Source organism: Clupea harengus, chromosome 10 (assembly GCF_900700415.2).
Source record: "Clupea harengus chromosome 10, Ch_v2.0.2, whole genome shotgun sequence".
In the NCBI taxonomy this organism is placed as follows: Eukaryota; Metazoa; Chordata; class Actinopteri; order Clupeiformes; family Clupeidae; genus Clupea; species Clupea harengus.
In genome coordinates, this window is record NC_045161.1 from 27,268,563 (window position 1) to 27,290,096 (window position 21,534).

Genomic DNA, 21,534 nt, shown 5'->3' on the forward strand with positions numbered 1-21,534 from the left:
TTAAAAATGTAGTGCACCCTAAAAAGTGTTTTTTTCCCCCCTGTAAACTAAATGTTATGACTGAACTGGACTGAAACACAATGCTGGTGTTAATTTTGTCAAAACCATTTCAGCCAGTTGGCTCCCTTTTGTTATTCTTGTGGGAAGTGTTTAAACATGGTTTATCGTCACAAACTCCATGAAATAGTTTTACTGACACAAAAGGTCAGAAACAAGCAGTTCCTGTGTATTGTACATAACCTTTTCCATTTGATTTGCTTGTAAATTTGTTTCAGGACTGGTCAAAGTGTTTCACATCTTGTAAATTTGTTTCAGGACTGGTAAAAGTGTTTCACATCTTGTAAATTTGTTTTGGGACTGGTAAAAGTATTTCTTATCTTGTAAATTTGTTTTTATTTTTGTGACTTTTTTGTAACTTTTGTTACTTTTGTTTTCTAAAATGTTAATTTGTTTTGCCCTTCTCAGCCACCTTGAGTTAGGCCTAGAGCTTGGGGTGAACTTTGACACTGTAACTCTTGGGATTCCAAGGCCTGTTAGACTCTTTTAGGTAGTCTGACTTGCCTTGATATTTTTGTATAGTTCACCTAACTAAAAACATTGATGCAAAAGTGCCATATCTGGTTATATTCTAGAAAACGTCAGCAAAATAACATGGGAGTTAAAGTAATGTAGTAAAATATTTTTTTAATTTAAATCAAATGTAAACATACCCTTAAAAAAAACTACTTTTAAAGGTAGTCAGTGCAAACTGACTGTGTCTTGGGAACTGATACTGTGTCTGCTGGCCCACATCTGGATCTGGACACATGATTTTCTGTCCCAGCTCACGGATGAAAACAAAACTCCATTGAGTTCAATGCGTCTCACGCCAACAAATATACCTGTTTTGGTCAATCTTTGTCAATCTCACAGATTCTCTCGCCAAGTCAGCCTTAAAATATGGTAAATCTGAGAGCTGTGGTAGATCAAAGAAAGTGTAGCTCCAGTGTCGGCACCTATGTGGGCTCAGCCAAGCAGATGGCATTCAGCAAGGTATCAGCGAACACCTGCCTTGCTTTGAAGTGATAAAATGGCTTGATTGTTAGTCGGTATGCTAAATCATTTGATTCCTTGATGAGACTGTACAGTTTTATGTCAAGGACAAATTGTACAGGTCCCATGTGTTGTGATAATACCTGTCAGGGGCCATTTAATATGTAATATGTTATTATCCTATATATACTCATGGAATGGACTCAAATCATGGACACTCAAGCTTAAAAATAGTTTATAATAGTTTTATACAAACACCCCTCAAAATAAAATTTTGAACATGCACTATTATGTTTTACTTGTTTAAAAAAAAATCAGCTTACAACACATCCCCTTTAATAGTAACTCAGCTGCACACATACCTCATGGCCCAGGCCAAAAAATTGTGAAGTGAAATAAAATCATAGCATTGCATGAAAACAACAGCAGTTCTACACCAGTCACTTTTCAATTACACCAGGTGAAGCAGAACAGACTTGCTCTGCTGTTATCGACTGTGTTCCTCTCCATCAATGTACAAGAGAGAGAGAGAGAGAGAGAGAGAGAGAGAGAGACATCCTCTTGTTTAAGCCTTGCTTTTATAACAGCACAGACCTACACTCAATCAGGTGGCCTTTTCAATGATATTGGACACTAGAGTTGGAGCAAGATATAGTGACAAAGATACATTTAGTGAGTTTGCACTGAATTGTAATTATGGCAATTCCAGAAGGAACTGGAGCTGATCATATAACTTAATAGGTCCTGATAGTAGCCTTTACATATTGCGCACAAAAGTGACTGTTGCCTATTTTGAAAGTCCATGCTACGATTTTTTGCATTACTGGACATCATTTAATGTCTAAATATGTTAAACACTGCTGGTGGTCACGTAGGTCTGTTTTTAATATGCTGGCTACTGGTGATTTGGTGTTAAGTATTGTCAAATAATATATAGTTAAGTAAGCTTTGTGCACTTGGCGACAAAAGATGCTTTTTTTTTACATGCTGGGGCATGGTTGTAGAATAAGAAAAAGTAAACAATTTTTTATTATAGAGTTATGCTACAACTCATATCTCCATGAGCAGCCGGATGTATCATTGGAAGTATCCTACTTGATTAGTCAGGTCTTAGAAGGAGGAGGGAGCCACACGTTTCCTCAATATGTGCACCAGGCAAAAGCAGATGAGCGCAGAGGCCTTCCCCAATTCCCCTTTGTGTTTATATATTTTTAATTCTTTTAGAGGGAAAACTGTCAAGCATATCCAAAGTGCAGGACCAAAGAATAATTATGTATGCGTTAGTAAGGTTCTGTGGTGACGATATGTGCTACGCTTTACCCGTTTCTAATGTGAAAGATTTTAGACCTTTGCACAAAACAGATTTTGATCATCAGAAGGTGTATCTGGTTCTCAGAAGTGAAGAGAATGGTACAGGCCAAGCTGCCAAGGCACAGATTCTAGCCCTCGCAGGTAAGTTGTTTGTCTTCGGGTTCTTTGGTCGTTTGCATAATTAAATTGTTTGAAATGCATGTCTTTGATTTATCGAAAAGACAGTGCATGATCTCTTTACCATTTTGCAAGCTTTCGTTTATGCAAAACTGTCTCTTCAGGATGTTCTCGGTTTGTAATGTATTTCTTAGGCGTTTACCTTTCCAGTGCCGTTGCGTTAACGTAAGCTAAATAAAGATAGCTACACCGTGTCAATACGTAGCTGCCTATATATCGTGACTATGTTTCTTTGAACGTCCAAATGCATCAGCCCATCGATATAGAAAACAAACCGGTCATGTATTTTGCCACTGGTATGCAGGCAGCTAGCTAACCCCAAATATACTGACAGTTCTCATTATCCTTATGCTAAGTTGGTTTACCAGCTAGCTAAACAACTAACGTTTACTTTACGTGAATGTGGTGGGCCTTGTCATGAGACGAGAGATAATGGTTCAGGTTAGTTTTAATATATCACTCCCTTCATCTTATTTCTGAATGTGATCGAGTTTGCTGGTAGCTTGCTAAAGTTGATCACATTAGCTATCGTTACCTTTAGCCACCAAACTGTGAAAGTTAGCTAGCCTGCAATGGAAGTTAGCAAACTAAGCTAAGGAGCATAGCAAGCTAGTCGAGTTGATGCATGCATTCACCAGTAAGACTTAAATTACAGTCTTGCATATGAGTTAAATGTTTATTTATTTAATCATTTAAACTGAAGTGCATTTTAACCATTTGCCGTGACACTGTGGAAATAACAAGTTAGATTTGCAAACACTGTGCTGGTGCGCTAGCCCCTTTAGCTACTTCCAAAACAACGGTTTCGCATGTGCAGACTTTGCACCGTACGTCTCTGATAGCATCATACTTAGCTAGATTACTAATCCTCATTCCCGTTTGCTAAACCCAGTTGTCAAACGGAAAGGATTTCAGATCCTGTTAGGACAAGCATTTTGTCTGCTTTGGTAACTTTTGCTGTTATTTTGGCTTGAATTGTGGTTGTAGTAGGCTACTACGCGACGTAATCAGCAACGTTGCTGCTGTCAGTGAAACGTAACTATCAAGTAAACCGTTAGTTATTGTGCTTTATAGATCGTAGGATTTGTTGTACGAAACTAACAGTAAGCGGCTATATTTAAGTATTATTCTCAGTACTGCAAATTGGAGAAAACTCGTAGACTTATACTTTGGAAACCCTTATGTCTTGCACTTTGTCTCTTTTTCGTCTTCAGTTTATTTTTGTAATTCCGTAGTTGCATCGCTGACTCTTTCACTTTGCATTGCAGAAAATATAGAAGAATTTGAACACAGTATTATGCAAAAGAAGATGAAAATTCCAAAAATGTCTTCAAGAAACACAGGAAGCATAATTGGAAATCACTTTGGGGAGGAGCGACTGCCACTGAGACACAAAAAAGTAAGCAAGGTAACACCTGAACCCATTCATGGTAACAGTAACATTTACAAATACGTCACATTGCAATATGTTGTTTGCAGTTAGCAACATTGTAGGATAGGCCTACGTGTTAATCGACCTCCCTACTTTTAGATTAACCTGCCTGACATTTTTTGGTTGAAAGTTATATCAAATAGATTCCATAACTGCCAGTATGAAAGTTTGATAGACTCTTTTTTTTATGTATATGTAATGTAAATACTTCTTGTACAGTATTTTTTTTTGAGAAAGACATTCTCTCTCAAACAGACAAGGGGAAGGTCATACACTGTTTTTAGTGCTAACCATTGTTATTATTTATCAAACTTTAAATGTGGTCCACATTTCAGCACTCTGGACAGCTACCTTTTTGTGCTAATGGTCCTTTTCAAAACAAACAAATCACAACATTACTTTTTAAACTAGTACAAGGCCTGTGACATTTATCACTTTCTCTCAGCTTACATTTGTTTTAGATTAACATTTATTTATTCAGCGAACACCTTTGTCCCAAGCGACTCACAGAACAGTTCACATATACATTTCCATCACTGCTTCCTGGGTCTTAAACCTATGATATGTTAGCACATTGTTCTTCTAGCTGCAGGAGCTAGCTTCATGACGCCTCACATTTGTTTAGGCCCAGGCTCAGGATGTGGCCCGCCCAATGAGCACGAACTCCTCTAAAAGCCTGGCGGCCGTGGTGGCTCGGTTGGAGCGAAACGCGGTCAGCTCGTGTCTGGAGAGCGAGGAAGACCTGGAGGAGGACAGGCTGGCCCTGGGGGAGGAGGAGGACGAGGAAGAAGAAGAAGAAGAGGAGGAGGAGGAGGGGGACGCGGAGGGCGACAGGGAGGGGGGGAGCGAGGCAGTGGTGCCACGGGTGCTGTACGAGGAGCTGGTGCACAGCTACCGGCAGCAGGAGGAGGAGATGCGACGGCTGCAGCAGGAGCTGGAGCGCACACGCAGGCAGCTGGTGCAGCAGGCCAAGAAGCTCAAGGAGTACGGCAGCCTGCTCACAGAGGTCAAGGAGCTGCGCGACTTCAACCGCCGCCTGCAGGACGTCCTGCTCATCAGACTCGGCAGCGGTGAGATGATAAACACACACTAGCACACGTGCTCACCTCCCATTTGTACGCACGCCTGAACACACATTCACATACCCACACAACCTCACACACACACACACACACACACTCTCACTCTCACTCTCACTGTTCACTGGTCTCAGTCACGAGGACATTGGTGGTGACATTGGTTGAACAGACCCACAAGCTGTTCAAAGCAGTGAATTAGCAAGGCCAGAGTGGCAGCACAGGTCCATAAGAGGGCCAAGTACCCGAGCTGTGCTTAAAGCACTGAAGGACATGCAAAGCCGCCAGATATTTGAGTTGGGTAATGTACCCCAGTCCCAGGGCACCATGGTAATGAGACAAGCATAATAGGGCCAAGAACTTGAGCTGTGTTTCAACCCGTCCGCCAAGACCAACACAGTAGCGTATTGTTTAGGGTCATCCCAGACAGCCGAGGAAATGGAGTACAGCCTCTTCGAAAGATATTTAAAGTTGACGCGAATTATCTGTGAAGGGTAGGTGAAGCTGGACGCCTTTTTTATTTCATTTTTTCCCCCCCTTCACTTCCTCTTAAAAGGTGATGTAAAAGACTTGGGAGAGTTAATCGTGTGAGTGAACCCAAAATCCCCCCCCCCCCCCAGACGGCGCAGAAAGGAGAAGAGGGGGTGCAGGGAGCAGGGCCGGTTGATTCCTGAAGTGAGGGCATTAGCTCAAATGTCAGCTGAGCGGTCTTAAGAGGACACAGAGCGCCGCGTGGCACTAAGCTAGCCCAGGGGCCAGCTGCCTGCACCAGGGCTCCCGGCACATGGCAGGAGGCAGCCAGACTGTCCGACAGGGAGAGAGGGAGGGAGAGGAGAGGAGAGGACTGGAGATTAAACTGGCCAGGGTGCTTTAGGGTCAGGAATGTAGTGCGCTGACCGATATTAAAACTCATCAGCTACATTAGGGCTTAGTGTGGCCAGCCAGCGAGCCAGCTTACTGGGGCTAAAATAACCCCCGGCTGTCTCGAAGCACAGGGGAAGCCGCGTTTCAGGCAGCCGTCCAGCTCTATGACCAGTCCAGCACTCGGGAAATGCCAAGCAGCGCCACAACGTGCCGCGCTGCGCCGGGAATTTTGCTCTTGTGAACAGTGTGCAAATGTTTGCTGTTTTTAATAGTTGCTGTTGTCGTTTGCTGTGGTTTTGAGTATGTTGACGCGATGGTGTCGAGTGTCTTATGAACATGGCCCGTCTGTGTCCTCTCTGTCACCCTTTTAGAGCCTATGCACGACAACGGCACTCAGACAATCAAAGAGGTGATGGAGCCAATCATTGAGTCCCAGGAGGTGTGCAAAGAGGAGGCCAACACCAGCTCCAGCCACTCCCCTTCCCCTCGAACCGTCTACACCTTCAACGATGGCAAGGTGGGGCTCCAACTCCATGCTGTCCTCCGAGTTATCTTCACTTGTGTCCTGCTGAAGTATGACTGCTGGTGCTCGTATGTGCATTCAAGTGGCCATTATTGAACCTGCAACCGGACTGGACCCTAGTATGTACCTGACCCTTCACAAACTGGCCTGAGCTAGAGGTTATTTGTAATTTCTTTAAGTAAGTACGGTCTTTCGTAGTTCAGGTGCTCCCTCTCAGGTTTCCCCATAACAGATTGGGGTGTTTATATAATAGACTGGAAAGTGAGCGTGCGTAATTGTAGGTAGGTCGCGTCAGCCCGGTTAATTATTCGTATCGCAGGATCCTTAAGTACCATAGTTGATAGGTAGCCCTTTAAGACCAAAATCCAGCCGGCGTAGGAGCAGTGAAAAGCCTGTCTGCTGGCGCCGCTCCTAAACCACATTAGTTGCATTGGGGAAAGCTGTTGGATGCCAGCCTAAAGACTTCTCGGAGTGATAAAGGGATAAACACACACGGTGGCGGCCGCCTCGTGCCCCACTGGAGCTCCACTAGAGCGCCACTAGACGTCCCAGCGTTTCACCCTGGGGCATCAGGGTTCGTCTGGAAGAGACAGAATGTGACAAAGCAGATGTCAGACTGCACAGGATCTGAAATATGAGAGAGAGAAAGAGATAGGGCGGGCGGGAGAGAAAGGGAGGTCGAGAGTGTGGGGGGGGGACAGTCTACGCAAGTGATGTTTTTTCGTGAGCAGACCTCCCTACTTTGCTAAGGACCTCGATGATAGTTATTGCTATAGATACTTGTAAGCAAACTCATCATATAGTTATTATTTATTAAATGGTTATGGAATGGTCGAATATCAAATTAAATATTCAAGTTATTCCATGTTTGATGCTAAACATAGCACTAGGAATAGGGTTGACTACATTTTCTAATTTTCTTTCTTGCTTTTTTTTCTATGAAATAATTGTTTTCTGTGAAAGAGGGGTTGGTGACATGGGTGGAGGTTATGGGTACTATTCCTATTCTATTAGCTGACATGATTAATATGGTTGTATGGGATTGTGTCTGTCTGTGCTGGCCCACCTGGGCGGCGGTATCTGGGTCATAAATGACGGTTGTGTGTCACTGCAGGTGCACCTGGGCGGAGGTATCTGGGTGGAGGAGGAGAAGTGGCACCAGTTGCAGCGTACGCAGGGCGACTCCAAGTTCACCAAAAACCTGGCCGTCATGATCTGGGGTACCGAGACGCTGAAGAACCGCAGCGTCACCGGCGTGGCCACCAAAAAGAAGAAAGACGCCCTGCCCAAACCCCCCCTCTCCCCCAGCAAGCTCAAGATTGTCAGAGGTACAGAATAGCCACACGGCCTCTTCATGACATGCTTGTCAGATATACATTACTCTGAGCTCAGAAAGGCTTTATCACGTTGTCAGTTCCATTGGCAGCTGTGTCAGTCATAGGAGGTGTGCATGCTTCCTGTTCATTAATAATGCACAGATTTGCTTTCATGGTCTGTAGAGGCTCCTTTGTAACATGCCGGTTCATTCACAAATACAATGAATTATTATTATTATTATTATTATTCCTACAAAAAAGCCAACAGTACATATAAATAGTATACATTGAAATCATGTACTTTTAAATTGTGTAAGTCGTGTACACGTATGTGTACACCAGACCATTTAACTGTAGTGTTGCGTCTGTCGTCTGTTTTGCCTTGCAGAGTGTCTGTATGACCGGGTGTCACAAGAGACAGCCGACAGTGCAGAGATCACGCAGCGCTTATCCAAAGTGAACAAGTACATCTGTGAAAAGATCATGGACATCAACAAGTCCATCAAGAACGAGGAAAGGCGAGAGTCCAAGCTGCTCATTCGACAGACGGTCAAGATGGAAAACTTCCCCTGCGATGGCATGTAGGCGGCTGTGGCCTCCCGCCACCACCGCCCGTGTCACCGAGGCCACCACCACCCGTGTCACAGAGGCCTCTTTCAGCGGCCCTCAGACTGCCATACAGGAAGAGGGTGGACAGAAGTCGTCCATTCTGCCGTTTCGAGATTCTTATTGGTGCCCGAAAGAGGCCTTTCTACACCCCCACCCCACCCCCCGCCCTATCCCCTCATCCCTAACTAATCTGTGCTCGCCCGGCAGTCTCCCGCCCAGCTCAGCGCAGTCAGTAATATAGAGAGTGTTTTGGGTGTACAGTATGAACATGAGGTGGTGTTAGGAGGGGGGGGGGGGGGGTTTGATAAGCAGTAGGGATTTGGAGGGGAGCAGAAGTGTGTGTGTGTTGAGGGGGGGGGGGGGGGGGGGTGACAGTGGGGGTTGGTAATCAGGTTAGTGTGTGAGACAGGAGAGATCCTTTAAATCTTGTTATAACAGAATGTGTTGGGAACGTGAACAGATGTTCTGTGTCAGAACAGGACCGCGGGTCCTCGCGTACTTTGGAAAATAACAGACCGAGCTGTCCCTTTTTGTCGCTGTCCCGTCTTTTGATTGGCAGGAGACACTTGTGTGTGTGTGTGTGTGTGTGTGTAATAAAACACATAAATGCTGGTTGGAGGATGACTGTTGAGGAGTCTGTAGAGGTGGCTAGCTAAGACTCCCTCTCGTGAAAGAGGAGACTCTCTGCCTTGCTGTTGGTACTTAACGTGGAGAAATGGAGCGATGCACTTTCTAAACAGGGTTTTGGAGAAACTCTGCGTGTCTTAATCAGTCGGCCCCTTTTCCACATTAACACTCTGCCTTTGAAATGATGCCTGCAGCATTATTGTAATCTACTTTAGGAAACAAATCAAACCGAAACACATAGCCCACATGCCATATACTGATTATTTCACTAGCCCCTATAGTATTAAAATGAGCAAAGCACACAAAAGGGTTTTTCTTAACAGGCACCCTTCAGTGTAGTTCCGTTTTGTTATTTTGATCCATCTGATGGATTCAGATTAAAACTGCAGTTTGATTTTGAGTTGAGACTGATGTGGAAAGTCAGTATAAAGTCATCCATAGGACACAGTAACTGAACACGGAGGACATGAACAGGCAGTGCACACTGGAAAGGGCCTATAGAGTTGGCAATCAATGGGAACTCAGTTCTCTGTCTTTTTATATATATATATATATACGGTATATACAACTATATGTATAGCAAACTGTGATTGTAATGCAAGTTGATATTGCTTAAACTGCACTTTGGTGTGTGAATGTGGAGGGATGATGGATAGCTGTGCTGGGATGGGCGGCGCTGTTGGACACCAGAGCTGTGAAAAAAAGAGCTTTTATCTCCTTTCCCATCTGAGAGGAGCAGTATCCTCGTTCACTCTCTGTCTCTCTCGCTGTCCCCTTCCACCCACCCACACCCCCTTACTTCTCTTTCTCCTCTCTCTTTGGTAGAGCACATCGTTGTGAAACATGCCATCCAAAACTTTAATTCCCCCCCCCCCCCCCCCCCCCTTTTACCTTCTTTAGGGTATGGTTTGTTCAAGAAAGAAGAATCTTCTCATATCGCAAGTGTTTGTTTGGCTATCTGCTACAAAAAAAAAAAAAGAGAGAAAGAAAAAAAACTTAATGCTACGGATTGAATTCTCAACTGTGACCATGTTGCTAACTGTGAATCTCGAGCAGATTGGCCATGCTTACCTTTTTTTTGTTTTTTGTTTGTTTAATGGTGTATTTCCCCTGGTTCTTCAGCCCTCCGTTAAGCTATCAGTGTGTCGAGGGCAGAGAGAGGAGAGTCAGTGTATATTATCTTCTCATTCTTACTCTGACTATGAACATTTCACCTGTTTTGTTTATTTGTTTGTTTGTTTGTTTTTTTCTAGGTTGCACCTTATCTCTCAGTTTGTATCACTTAAGCGGTGACTTCTTCGATTATGTGTCGTCCTGGCCGGCTAGTATCCTCTGTGTCATTGTGTCCTCCCCCCTATGGGCTTAAAGCTTGGCACATTTCTTTTCTCTTTTTTTATATTTGGGATGGTGATCATATCTACGTTTTAAGACAAACATCTCTTTCCTTCTGCGGCATCCATTTCACAAAGCTGTCTCAGAGAGAACCGACCGTATCTTAAATTGTTCTTAATGAGCCCTAGTGAATCACGCAAGGCCGCAGGAGGGGGGTGTGTGTTTCCACACGTCACATCGCTGTGAGATGCATTCGCTTTAGGCTATGTTAACCTCTACAGTCACTGCGAGCCGCGCCCACGGAGAACACTCACTTGCGCGACTGAGCAATCATTTGTTCAAACTGTAGCACTTTATACCTGTAGAAAGATCTCTATTGCCGTAACAGTTTAGTGTTGGCCTCTTCGACCAATATATATATAAATATATATATATATATATATTTTAAAAGCAAAAGAAAGCTAGAATAACTTGGTTGGCTTTTTAAAAAGCATTTACGTTTGAGTTGCTCCTGGGCCTGAAAGGACTGAGTGGGTCTGAACCGCCCCTGTAGGCTTGGCCATTGTGTGCAGCACCACGTGTGTTCGGTCAAGCCAGGAAGTCTAAAGCATCTCTCACTCCGCTCACTGTTCAAATGGGTGATTGACTTCAAAAGAAATCTGTGAAAGAAAAGACTATCTACTTGTTCTAATTGTTTTTTTCTTTGTTTGTTTGTTTGTTTTTTCAAAAGCAACTTTACCTCCACAAGTCAGGCGCTTAAACAGCATTAGACACACACGTGTTAAACAACAACAACAACAACAACAGCAGCCGTTTTCAAATTATATGTATTTTATCTTTTTTATATACAAAAATGTCATGTCCTTGTGCACTCAGCAAAGCCCCACTAGTTCAATGACATTGTTGAAATCTCTTAATATGTGAGGATGCTGGGTATTTAGCAGAAAGAGTGCTGTGTCTTAAAGGAAACCAGATGTGCTGAAAGTGTGTGTGGCTTCTGAGGGGTTTATCTTGTCCTCCCGTAGATTTCAAGCTAATCTGACTCTGGCACTTTTTTAACCAAACCTATTTCTTGAGATTACAAAATGAAAAACAAGGTTCTTAAAGTTCTTAAACTCTTAGGTAATGGCCATACATACTGAATAGTTTTCATGTGTAGTTAGAACTGCCATGTTCCCTGACCCGGGGATTGCTACAGCGGTCTCTGGTCATTATGTTAACCAAACACGAAAACAGCACTTACTGTTTGCTTGCTGCTGCCCAACACAAATGATTCTTGAAGATCATTTTCTTTTTCAAATGAATGTGTAAGACTGATTTGCCATATTGGTTTTACAGGAAAAGAAAAGCTCATTCTTGCCACAGTTATAGGGGATTGTCAACTGTGTTGGAGGTTCATATTTTTATAAGAATATGTTCTAATATGTCCCTAGCAGATAATTATTATTGTTATTATTTGCAGATATCAGTTTTGATATAGGTAGGTGGGTGGTGGTCCCAAAATCACTACGCTAAATGTATTTGGTTGTCCAATATCTGGAGACAGTAGACTGTGAATGGCCACCTTTGTTACCCTCTGAATTGTGTTGCGGTCATGAATAACGTTGTTGGAGCCATGTTTAGGAGTGTGGGTAGATGGGTTCTCAGCAACAGAGTAGGCTAGGTAACTTATTCAAAGTGGAGTTGGCCATCGGACAGGACCATCTTTATCCTGGAAGAAAGAAAAATTGCGTGTTGACTGTGAGGTGTGTTGACAAACCGTGTGTGACTGTTGGTTTGGATCCATGGGGAAATGTTTGGAGGGAGATATCTACAAGCCAAAGCAAGGAACGTTGCCCCTTTGGAATGGAAAGCTGTGGGATCAGCTTTGGTTTATCTTGCACAAAAATAGCCCTTGCCAATGTTATTACAATGTTATCTTCGCTTACGCATAGGCTATATTTTTATGTGACATCGATCTCATACGACGTGCTGTGCTGTTTTATCTGTACAAAATCTCCATAGTTCCCGGTGGATATTATGGTATGTGCTCTATTCCAAAAGCATTAAGGTGTCACATGTGAAAGCGGCTGTGTACCATATGGATGCTGATGAACTCTTGTAAAATTACGCTACTTGTTTGTTTTGCTGTTTTGCTTACCTGTTTTGTTTGGTGTTTGTTTCCTTGTTTCCTTTCATTTCTGATGCCAAAAAATGGGATATGGGTAATGAGCTGTAAGTGATTGGGTTTTTCTCCTGCCCCCACTCTTTCTGACGTACTCTCAGAGATTTACCTCCAGGAGCCGGCTCTGGCGCAGATCCGGCCTAGGCCCACGCCAGAGTCGGCAGCCTAAGTCTAAGTCACGTGCTGAGGACCAGGCCACACGGATACCACCCCCCCCCCCCCCCCAAACCACTCACAACTGCCCAGTGTTGCCCCTCTCCCCTCTGTCCACTGCCCTCCGCTCCAGCGGTCTTAAGCTCCATAGTACTCCTCCACCACAGGAGCCACTACACACACACATACACACATACACACACACTCACACACTCGTGTAGTCCGAACCAAACCTCAGTCTCTAACTCGGGTATCATGCAGCGTCCCTACTCACTTTGGGACTCTAAATGATGTTAAAGAAAGGATGCATTTGTAGTAGTCGGTTTAGAAAAGGATGCATTTGTAGTAGTGGGTTGAAACAGGGGCTAGATTAAGGTTGTTTTTATTCTCAACATCATGGATTTAGTCCTCCTGGTCGCAGTCAGGTAAACATAATCCAGTATCACAGTCCTACCTCATACGCTTCTCTCGTGTCTGTAGGTGTGCTTTTGGAAACCCAGGAAATTGCCCATATCATAGCACTCTTGTATATACCGTATATAGACGTCTATTACAAAGCCAACCTCATGTGAGAGTTGAAATACCAGGTGACCGATGATGCTGCTTGTGTGGCATTTCAGGTAAATCACAGGTGTGTATAGCGTGTATCTGTGTTCTGTCATAGTTCTATATTTGTATTCTGGTAAATGTTTTTTTCTTTACAGGAGTCTGATTTTAACTGGTCGATGGTGCTACCAGCAAGCATAGGTTAACTAATCTGTGTCTTTTACCTCAAATGGTGCTAACTTTTTACGGTTTTAATCATCCAGTCATATGCAGTCAAAATATTCAGACGTTAATATTCACAACGTTCAGTAATACTCACAGAAAAAAATAAAGAAAAAAAAGATCGTAATGTAGAAAGTGTCAAGCCAGTTCAGGTTCTTGTTAATTACCTCGTAGTTGTCCTCATATGTGATTTGTAGCTGTGATTTTGTAGCAACAGTAGAGCAGTGCGTCTGTGTAGGCTTTCTGTCAAAACAGCAGTGTTTTTTGTTTTTGTAGGTAATTACCCATCTAAACACACATACACACACGTTCACGTTCTCTGCAGTTAACCCCCAACGCTGTTTCACACTCGGCCACCCCGTACCGGACTGGGCAGTCATAGTCAATACTGATATGGTCCTTAGCAAACCAGGTGTGGAGTTGGACAGCAGGAAAGACAATGCTGTTGTACTTCCTCAAAGACGTGTTAACACAGAATGTGTGTGTGATGGTGAAATGCAGTGTACCTCTCCAGCTGAGAGGTTTGGTGTTAACAAAGTAGTACACACCCCGCCCCCCACACACACACCTTTTTTTTTGGAGATGCATTCAACCTTGTTGGATTTATTTGTGTGTGAGAATTTGCATTGTAATTAGCTGAGATGATGAGTGTAACTCACTAATGGCAGAGAATTGCACCCTCAAAGTCATTTGAAATTCCTTTTCTTTATTTCTTTTTTTTTTAATTGCGTCCAAATAAATGTCCCTATAAACCCTATTGAGGGTTGTCAAAGTTGAACATTAACTTTGTAAAGCAACATGAAACTTTTTATCGATGTATACACAAACTGTTAACAAAATGTAAAATGATGTGTCACAAATGTGTTTTAATTTCAACGCTTGTACGGTGGCTTTAGTAGAATTGTGTGAATTCTACTGAAGTGCATCAGGCTGAGTGAACCAAGTGCATTCTCCTCCCACGCCCCCCGTCCCCGCTATGGCCACCCACCTCCTCCTCGCTGCTGAGTAGAGGGGGAAGGTAGACTCACGCGTACTAAAGAATATTTTCCAAAAAGAAATGGACAGAAGTAGTTGGTGGGGGCTGTCCTTATGAATAACTGTGAACATGTAATCTTTTCAGGTTTTGTTTTTGTTTGTTTGTTTTTCGGAGGGACGAGTGGTGGCACTTGACCAGGCCACATGCGTTCCGGAGCCGGCTCCTGTCCTGGATGTTTTCGTGGGTTCAACCAATGTCCCCGTATTAAGCGGAGGAATTTGCGGATTTAAAGTCTTTAGGCTCCAGCTTTGTGGGAGCAGGGTGAATCTGGCCCCAGGTGCGTGGGGAGCGATGGGAGAGGGAGGGAGGCTTTTTTGGCTCGATCTGCCCTCAGGCCAGTCCTGTGGAGCCTCCCCCCCCCTTAAAATGGAAAATATGCCCTCGCATAACCAGTTGCACCTCCACTTTGACTGCCTTTGCCGATTAGCATCATCTTGTGTGTTTTTTCGCTGCAGCCGGGTACTCCTGTTTCAGTGTACAGATCAACAGAATAAAGTCAGACTTTTATTCTACACCTCACCCGGGTGACTCCTGTGTTCTTGGCTTCCTCTTATTTCATGACATGTTACTAAACACATAGCCTACATTACTAAATACATGGAGTCAAGGCCTGCTTTCCATCTAGTTTGGGTACTGCGGCACTGGGTATTACATTGAATCTGAGATAAAGGTTTGGTGTACAGATGCAGCAAAGCTGTTGCCAATGCACTGGGATGTCATTCAGTTCAACTGTTCAGTTCCACGTTTTAATTCTACACAATTCTATACATGCTGTTCTGTGTATCTGAATTTGCCTTCGTCTGACACACTGCCAGTCTGTCCGTAACAAACACTTGTAGTTTGAATAGAAACCGATCATATGAAAGAAAGTCACAGATCTTTCTAGCATCTCCTCTTGGTAAAATCAGCCTTCCTTGTTTGTCGCGGTGAAGCGAATCATGGTTCAGCAGATCAGAATATTGCCGCTGTGCTGGTGTGTGTATCGCCTTCCTCGATCAGAGCCCGGCGTTCCTCGGAGACGGGATGGGTTTTTGAGTGCGGTGGGGAGACAGCGGGCTGGTCGGGGGCTCAGATTTGGCCTTGGCGAGAGGTGTTTGATGTGGCGGCGCTCACAGGAGGCACGGGAATAGGCCCAGGATTAAAAACCAGATTGATCTGGGTGTCCGTCAGAGATAAGCACACTGGCCACTCGGATGCATATATATATATATATATATATATATATAATATTTTTTTTTTGAGTCTGTCTTGCTGTGTGTGTGTTTTGGGTGGGTGTCATTTCAGTGACAGCCAGTTTGAAACTCAGGGTATGTGTTGGCTTTACGTATGATGCATGATCTTGCCAAAGCATGGATCAAATATTTAACAATAAATAGGAGAGGGAAATGAGAAATAGCCACAACTCTGCACACCACACTTTCCCTGCTTCCCCACACGGCTGCTCTGGGTAAATGCTGTTTTATAACTTTGATTTTATATTCAATTTTTTTTTTTTTTGAGGGGGCAGGGAAATGCCTGGCCCCGTGGGAGGCCATCCGGACGGTCGGTCGGCGAGCGAGTGTGTGTGTGTGGGAGGCCATCCGGTCGGTCGGTCGGCCAGCATGTGTGGCTTCAGCGTCTGAGTCGCAGCGCATTTCCATAGATTATTGCCGAACTAAGCACTAGTGTTGCACATCCAGACGCTTTCGATGCCCGAGGGAGAGCGCTCAATGTCATTAACGCTAACCGATGCCACATGCCTGTAATGTATTGCCGGCGCTGCTATTGACAATGAGATGATTCACTGTAGTAGTGATGGATGGGAGGGGGAGACACAGGCAGAGTACACACGCTTGCACTTTTTGAGCGAGCCTAGGGAACACTGTGTACTTTGCTGGGTTGCAGTGATACTCTTCCCAGTCTTAACGGCATATCCAACTGCAGGGTTGCTGCTCTTGCAGTAAGGGACTACTCTGCTTGTTCACAGATTGCTGTTAGGATCGTCTTCCCACTTCACATTTAAGCAGAGGAGATGAGTTATGATGAGGAGGAACAGAAAGTATTTCACTCTCTACTGTCAGCTAACAGCAGTTTCTATGTTTACGTCAAATGTGTCAGAATGCACTGGAAAGGTGTGTTTAACAATATCAGAAAGGTACAGCAAGCAGTTGAACCATTCAACCAACCATTTATGATCATTCATTTAATTGAGCGTTTTTTTCTGTACTGAGTCTAGGCCCCTTTGCCTGCTGTGGTGTGGTGGCTGATCCATTGGGTTGTGGTGACAGATAGGGAGTTGAGGAGAGGAGAGGAGTAGAGTGCAGCCTGGGTAAATGGCACCTCTAAACGTACGGCTGCTGTCACGTCATTAAAAACCCTGAGTGACCCTGAGCACTATTTCACTCCCAGCACCGGGGTCTGCCGCTGGTGACGGGTTGGTGGTCATGGAGAGAGAGAGAGAGAGAGAGAGATGGAGAGAATAAGAGAAACGATGGGAGAGGATGAGGGAGAGATGGAGGATGAAAGAGGGAGGATGTGAGTGGAAGAGAGAGAGAGAGAGAGAGACAGACATGGAGAAAATGAGAGGAGTAGAGAGAGAGAATGGATGAGTGTAAGCGAGGGAGGGAGGCTGGACACAGGCCGGTTTAATCAGCCCAGCTTCCAGGCGAACGTCCATCAGCGTCACATTGATGGGCTGTCAGGCCTGAGGTCGAGCTCAGTCAGCAACACTGGAGCCTCTTCCCTCCTCTTCTCCTCGCTCGCTCGCCTCGCCTCTACTCGCCTCTCCTCTCACGGCCTCTACCTGCGAGGGGCCTTAATTGGGCAGCGTGTGGGACAAATGCTCGCACCAGAGGGGGGGAAAAGACGAATGGAGAAGCGATGGAATGGCCAAGTGTGTGGAGATGAATGGGAGCGCCAGGCGTCTGTTTAGAATTCCACCGACTGGAATGCCACCATCACTTACAAACTGTTGGGCTTCTTTGACAGACTTGTGACTCAGTAGAGCTACTGTGTGTGTGTGTGAGTGTGTGTATATGTGGGTGTTCAAGTGCGAGAGTGAACAGTGTTTGAGAGAAAGTGGGTATGTTCATGTGTGAAAATGTGTGGGGGGGAGAGAAAGTGGCTATGTGCATATGTGAAAATATGTGTGTGTGCGTGTGTTTAAATTCACCCAAGCGCTTAATACAATCAAGCAGAAGAGGGGGGGAGACTGTTACTGGCAGCACACACACAAGTAGTCATGCATTTTGTGCCTCACAAGTATAAGCCCTGAAGGAAGAAAATGCATTTTTCCGCTTGAAAGCCGGCGGTGAAATTCATCCTCGCTTGTTTGACACTGTGTGTAGCAACTGTTTTTTTTTTTATTATTATTATTTTTACTGTTATTATTTTTTTCATTCGTTGACTCGATAACAGTGATCAATATTTCATGCTGACTGCTCCGAGTCCATCCCTGTGACGGCCGCAGGAGCACTGTGTTTTACCCTTGTTTTCTATTAGCTGCCTTTACCCCCAATACTGTTTTGCTTTGTTTAGTTTTGTGTTTTTCCTTAGCGAGGTTAAAATCCAGAGTGGAACATCGGTCGCCTGAGCAGATACCCGATAAATGCTATTAAATTGTGCGCCGCTGGTCTGTGCCGCCCCACCATAGTTCAGTGGCTAATCAATGGCTGAAATCTTGCTTACGGTAAATTGTTTTTATGGGGTTTGGTATATTGATGCACAGGCATTGATTTGGCCTGCACGGCTTTGGGGGAGGAGTGAAATAGTTACTTCGGGTGGGGGGTGCGGGTGTGTGTGGGGTATCTTAGGAGTGGTGTGAGCTAGGAGTGTATCAGTGATCTTTTCTACTTATGTTATCTTTTGTGCGCTGCTCCATTTCTCCTGTCTGGTTAAGTGAATGGGAGCGTTCATGGACAATAGGAGAGAAAGTGAGAGAGATCTAATGAGTTGTGCCTTGGGTCGTCTGAAAGTCATTAACTCGCATGGTTGAGCACGCCAATCACACAGGCGCTTTTCAGCAGCTAAAGGGGCCTCGTTGATATCTTTGAACATGGCCCACCCTTTTTTTTCGTGTTACCACTCTTTTAAATTGAGATATTCAACTATATATATATATATACAACTATATTTCAACTATGAGATATCTGTGAAATATTAACAATCATCAGGTCCTTATCCAGTGCTTGATGAGGGTTGAACACCTACCTCCTTCCTAACTGCTTACCTTAAATGTTTGGGGGGACAGTTTAAAAAAACCTAAATGATTTGGGGGGTAGGTAGTTATACAAAACAGGGTTTTAATACCTGCCTGTCACCAAATCAACTAGTCTTTTTACTTTTTAAAACGGGATAGTGCTATAGAACTGTGAACAGTCATTGATGGCCAGTGATGGTCACCTGTTCTGTTGGCCTTTGGGCCAGTAAAGGGCTCATTGGGAAGACATTGGGTTGGAAGGCTGACTGACTGACTGACTCTTCCTCTCTCCCTGCCTCTTCCTCTCTCCCTGCCCGTTCTTCTGTCTTGAGCAGAAGCCGTATCCAAATGGCTTCAATTAATGCAGAATGCTCCCTCAATTTAAAAATCCAAAGCTATCATGAATTTTTCATACTCCCGGCATTTAAGCTAATTAGTGCGCAAATGAAGCACTTTGCGCTGCGACTCCACAGAAGGGGCTGACATTGATGACCAATGTCACTGTCACAGGGACACTGGCAGCCCAGATGCTAATCACCACGCCTGCTTAATATTCTTGCCTCCCGTTCTTCTCTTCTCCTGCTCCCCTGTCCTTTACTACTCTCTCTCTCTCTCTCTTTCTCCGTCTGTCGATCTGTTTATCTCTATAACACTCTCTCTCTCTCAGCCTGCCTCTTTTTCTTCTTTTATTTCTCTTCTTTCTCCTTTCCTTTTATTCTCTCTCTATTTCCTTCTCTCTCCCCTTTCATTCTTGTCTTTCATTTTCTTTCTCCCAGTCTTCCCTCTTTCTATGTTTCCTCTGTTCCTCTCTACTGTTTTTCTCTTGCTCTACCCAACTCATGATCTCACTCTGTCTATCAGGACAACTGCTTAACCTGTTGCTATGTTGATATTATGTAGAGCAGTAGAGCATACTAGGCAATTGGTGGAAGGCTAACTTAAAATGGCAGCATATAGCTGAGTTGCTGAGAGATAAAATGTCAGTTTCCGTCTTCTCCATCTATAGCTTGCCTGTCGATTCTAAAGCATTTCAGTCAGGAGAGCTTTGTTATTTATCTCCACTAATGATGCCTTATCTGCATAAGTGCCCTCGCGCTCACAGGAATTTGCATAAGTCGCCTGTCTGTAATGCATATTCTTCTGAGGGACTCCTTTTGCTCGCTCGTGTATGTTCTGAAATGGTGTATGACACGTGTCTGTGTGTGTGTGTGTGTGTGTGTGTGTGTGTGTGTGTGTGTGTGTGTGTGTGTGTGTGTGTGTGTGTGTATGAAGGCGACCCAAGGATCCCTTCTCCCCTCTGAGGAAGTGAAGGGGAAGCTGAGGCATTATGTTAATGACATTATTGGGTTTCAGGAAGCAATGCTGATTAAATATTCATCGACTTTGATTATGGTGAAATTAAGACTGAAGCCTGAACTCTGGCAGGAGGGAGTATCAGGACTGTAAATAATGCAGACTTCCCAAATTGAAAACACCAGATTGCAGCCTCGCGCCCATTGTCTGGTGAGCTGTCGTTTGTCGCTGGCAGTGATAATATCTGTGTACATATTTAGCTATCACTCGACACTAAATGCTGTCTTACTGTGGGAGAGTCGGGGTTGGTAACCTGACGCTCTCACTAGTCATGACAGTGGAAATGTAGGCGGTATTGGAGGCCGACAGTATCGCATGGCTTCAGCCAGGCAGATCCCCCCCCTTCTTAATTCCTATGCTTGTAATGGGCTCCCATGTCAAATAAAGCTGCGCCGCTAGCACATGTTGTTCCGTCCCGGGTGCTGTGCTGTGCTGTGGATGCTGCCCGGAGGCAATTCTACCTGGAGAGCCACTCCAGTCCTCTCAGGCTGTCAGGTGGAGCGTTTTAACTTGCCAGTTACCCACAGCTGTCTGTGGAAGAGAATCCTGCTCCTCTGACAACTGGGAAGCCATGATGGTGCCTCTCTCTAGACTGCAGGAATCAGCTACGGTTGAAAGGATGGTTGTAACATACTTGTAGTAACGAGCAACACACCTGTGGAAACAACTGTACTGCACATGTAGTACCAACTGGCACTCTTGTAATGGATTTTCTTAGGAGTACTTTACCCCTTCTTCACATCATAATTGGCTCATTGTAACAAACTCAGGTTCATCGTCTATAAACCAGTGATATGAGAATCACAGAATTCTAGATCCAGCAATAAGCATAGACTTATAATACTTATAATTATAATAAGCACTGCTTTTTATGATACGTTGTAATTTTTCCATTGGTATTGGAGTCCAAGTGGCCTTGCTGTTTAATATAACAGTAGCATGCTTCATTTCTTTAAAGGTTAATGTTGCCTCATTTTATCGTGTCGTTTCATTAGCAGTAGATTGTAATGTAAATTGTAAAGCAACATGGTCCCCTAGCAAAACCAAAAAAAAATATTTTAGGGGCAGGAGCAGGATTCTCTTTAGTTTCCTAACGTTTTTAAAGCAACGCAACATTCAGTCTACTGAGACAGAGGGGTAAAATCGCTAGGGGGTTCTAATCTTTACATGACACACTAGGTAAGGATGGCCAAATACACTAACAGACAGGGAATATCACACATCCAATTATACATCACATCACACAGACTCCAAAGGATAACAGAAATACATGCTAACATTAGCACTATCTAGAAAACACAAGTACACACAAGCGCACGACCCCCTTGCACACTGCAATATAGAAAGGTGCTGGAGTGGCCCTTATTTTTTATAACACTGGATTCTCTATAAGTATAGTGTAGTATAAATAAGGTTTCTAAAACGCTCAACATTAACTCTGCAGGCCAGAGTATACACAACTTTGCTGCTCATCCTCAATCTTAAAAACTGATTTCAAAACCATTTAGAGGCGTAAAGGAGGGGAAGCAGTTTATTGTTAGTAAATGGCAGCAGCAGCAGTAATTTGCCTGGGCTGCTACGCTG

The 21,534-nt window shown here is 44.2% G+C and overlaps 2 protein-coding genes across 7 annotated transcripts in view; both read left to right on the forward strand.

The window, feature by feature from the left end:
- Positions 1-21,534, forward strand: part of agbl4 (AGBL carboxypeptidase 4) — a 314,407-nt gene that overhangs the window by 236,789 nt on the left and 56,084 nt on the right. The window lies entirely within an intron of this gene.
- bend5 (BEN domain containing 5) lies at positions 1,879-8,665 on the forward strand. 5 transcript variants are annotated; one of them, XM_031574639.2, is made up of 6 exons: positions 1,879-2,484; positions 3,789-3,928; positions 4,578-5,022; positions 6,264-6,409; positions 7,530-7,743; positions 8,120-8,665. In XM_031574639.2, the coding sequence occupies exons 1-6, from the start codon at positions 2,304-2,306 to the stop codon at positions 8,314-8,316; spliced, it is 1,323 nt and encodes a 440-aa protein (XP_031430499.1). In that variant the 5' UTR covers positions 1,879-2,303; the 3' UTR covers positions 8,317-8,665. The 5 variants fall into 5 exon arrangements, with proteins under 5 accessions (XP_031430499.1, XP_031430500.1, XP_031430504.1 ...); XM_031574640.2 differs by having other exon boundaries at positions 1,881-2,484; positions 3,789-3,919; XM_031574644.1 differs by lacking the exon at positions 1,879-2,484 and adding an exon at positions 2,500-2,961.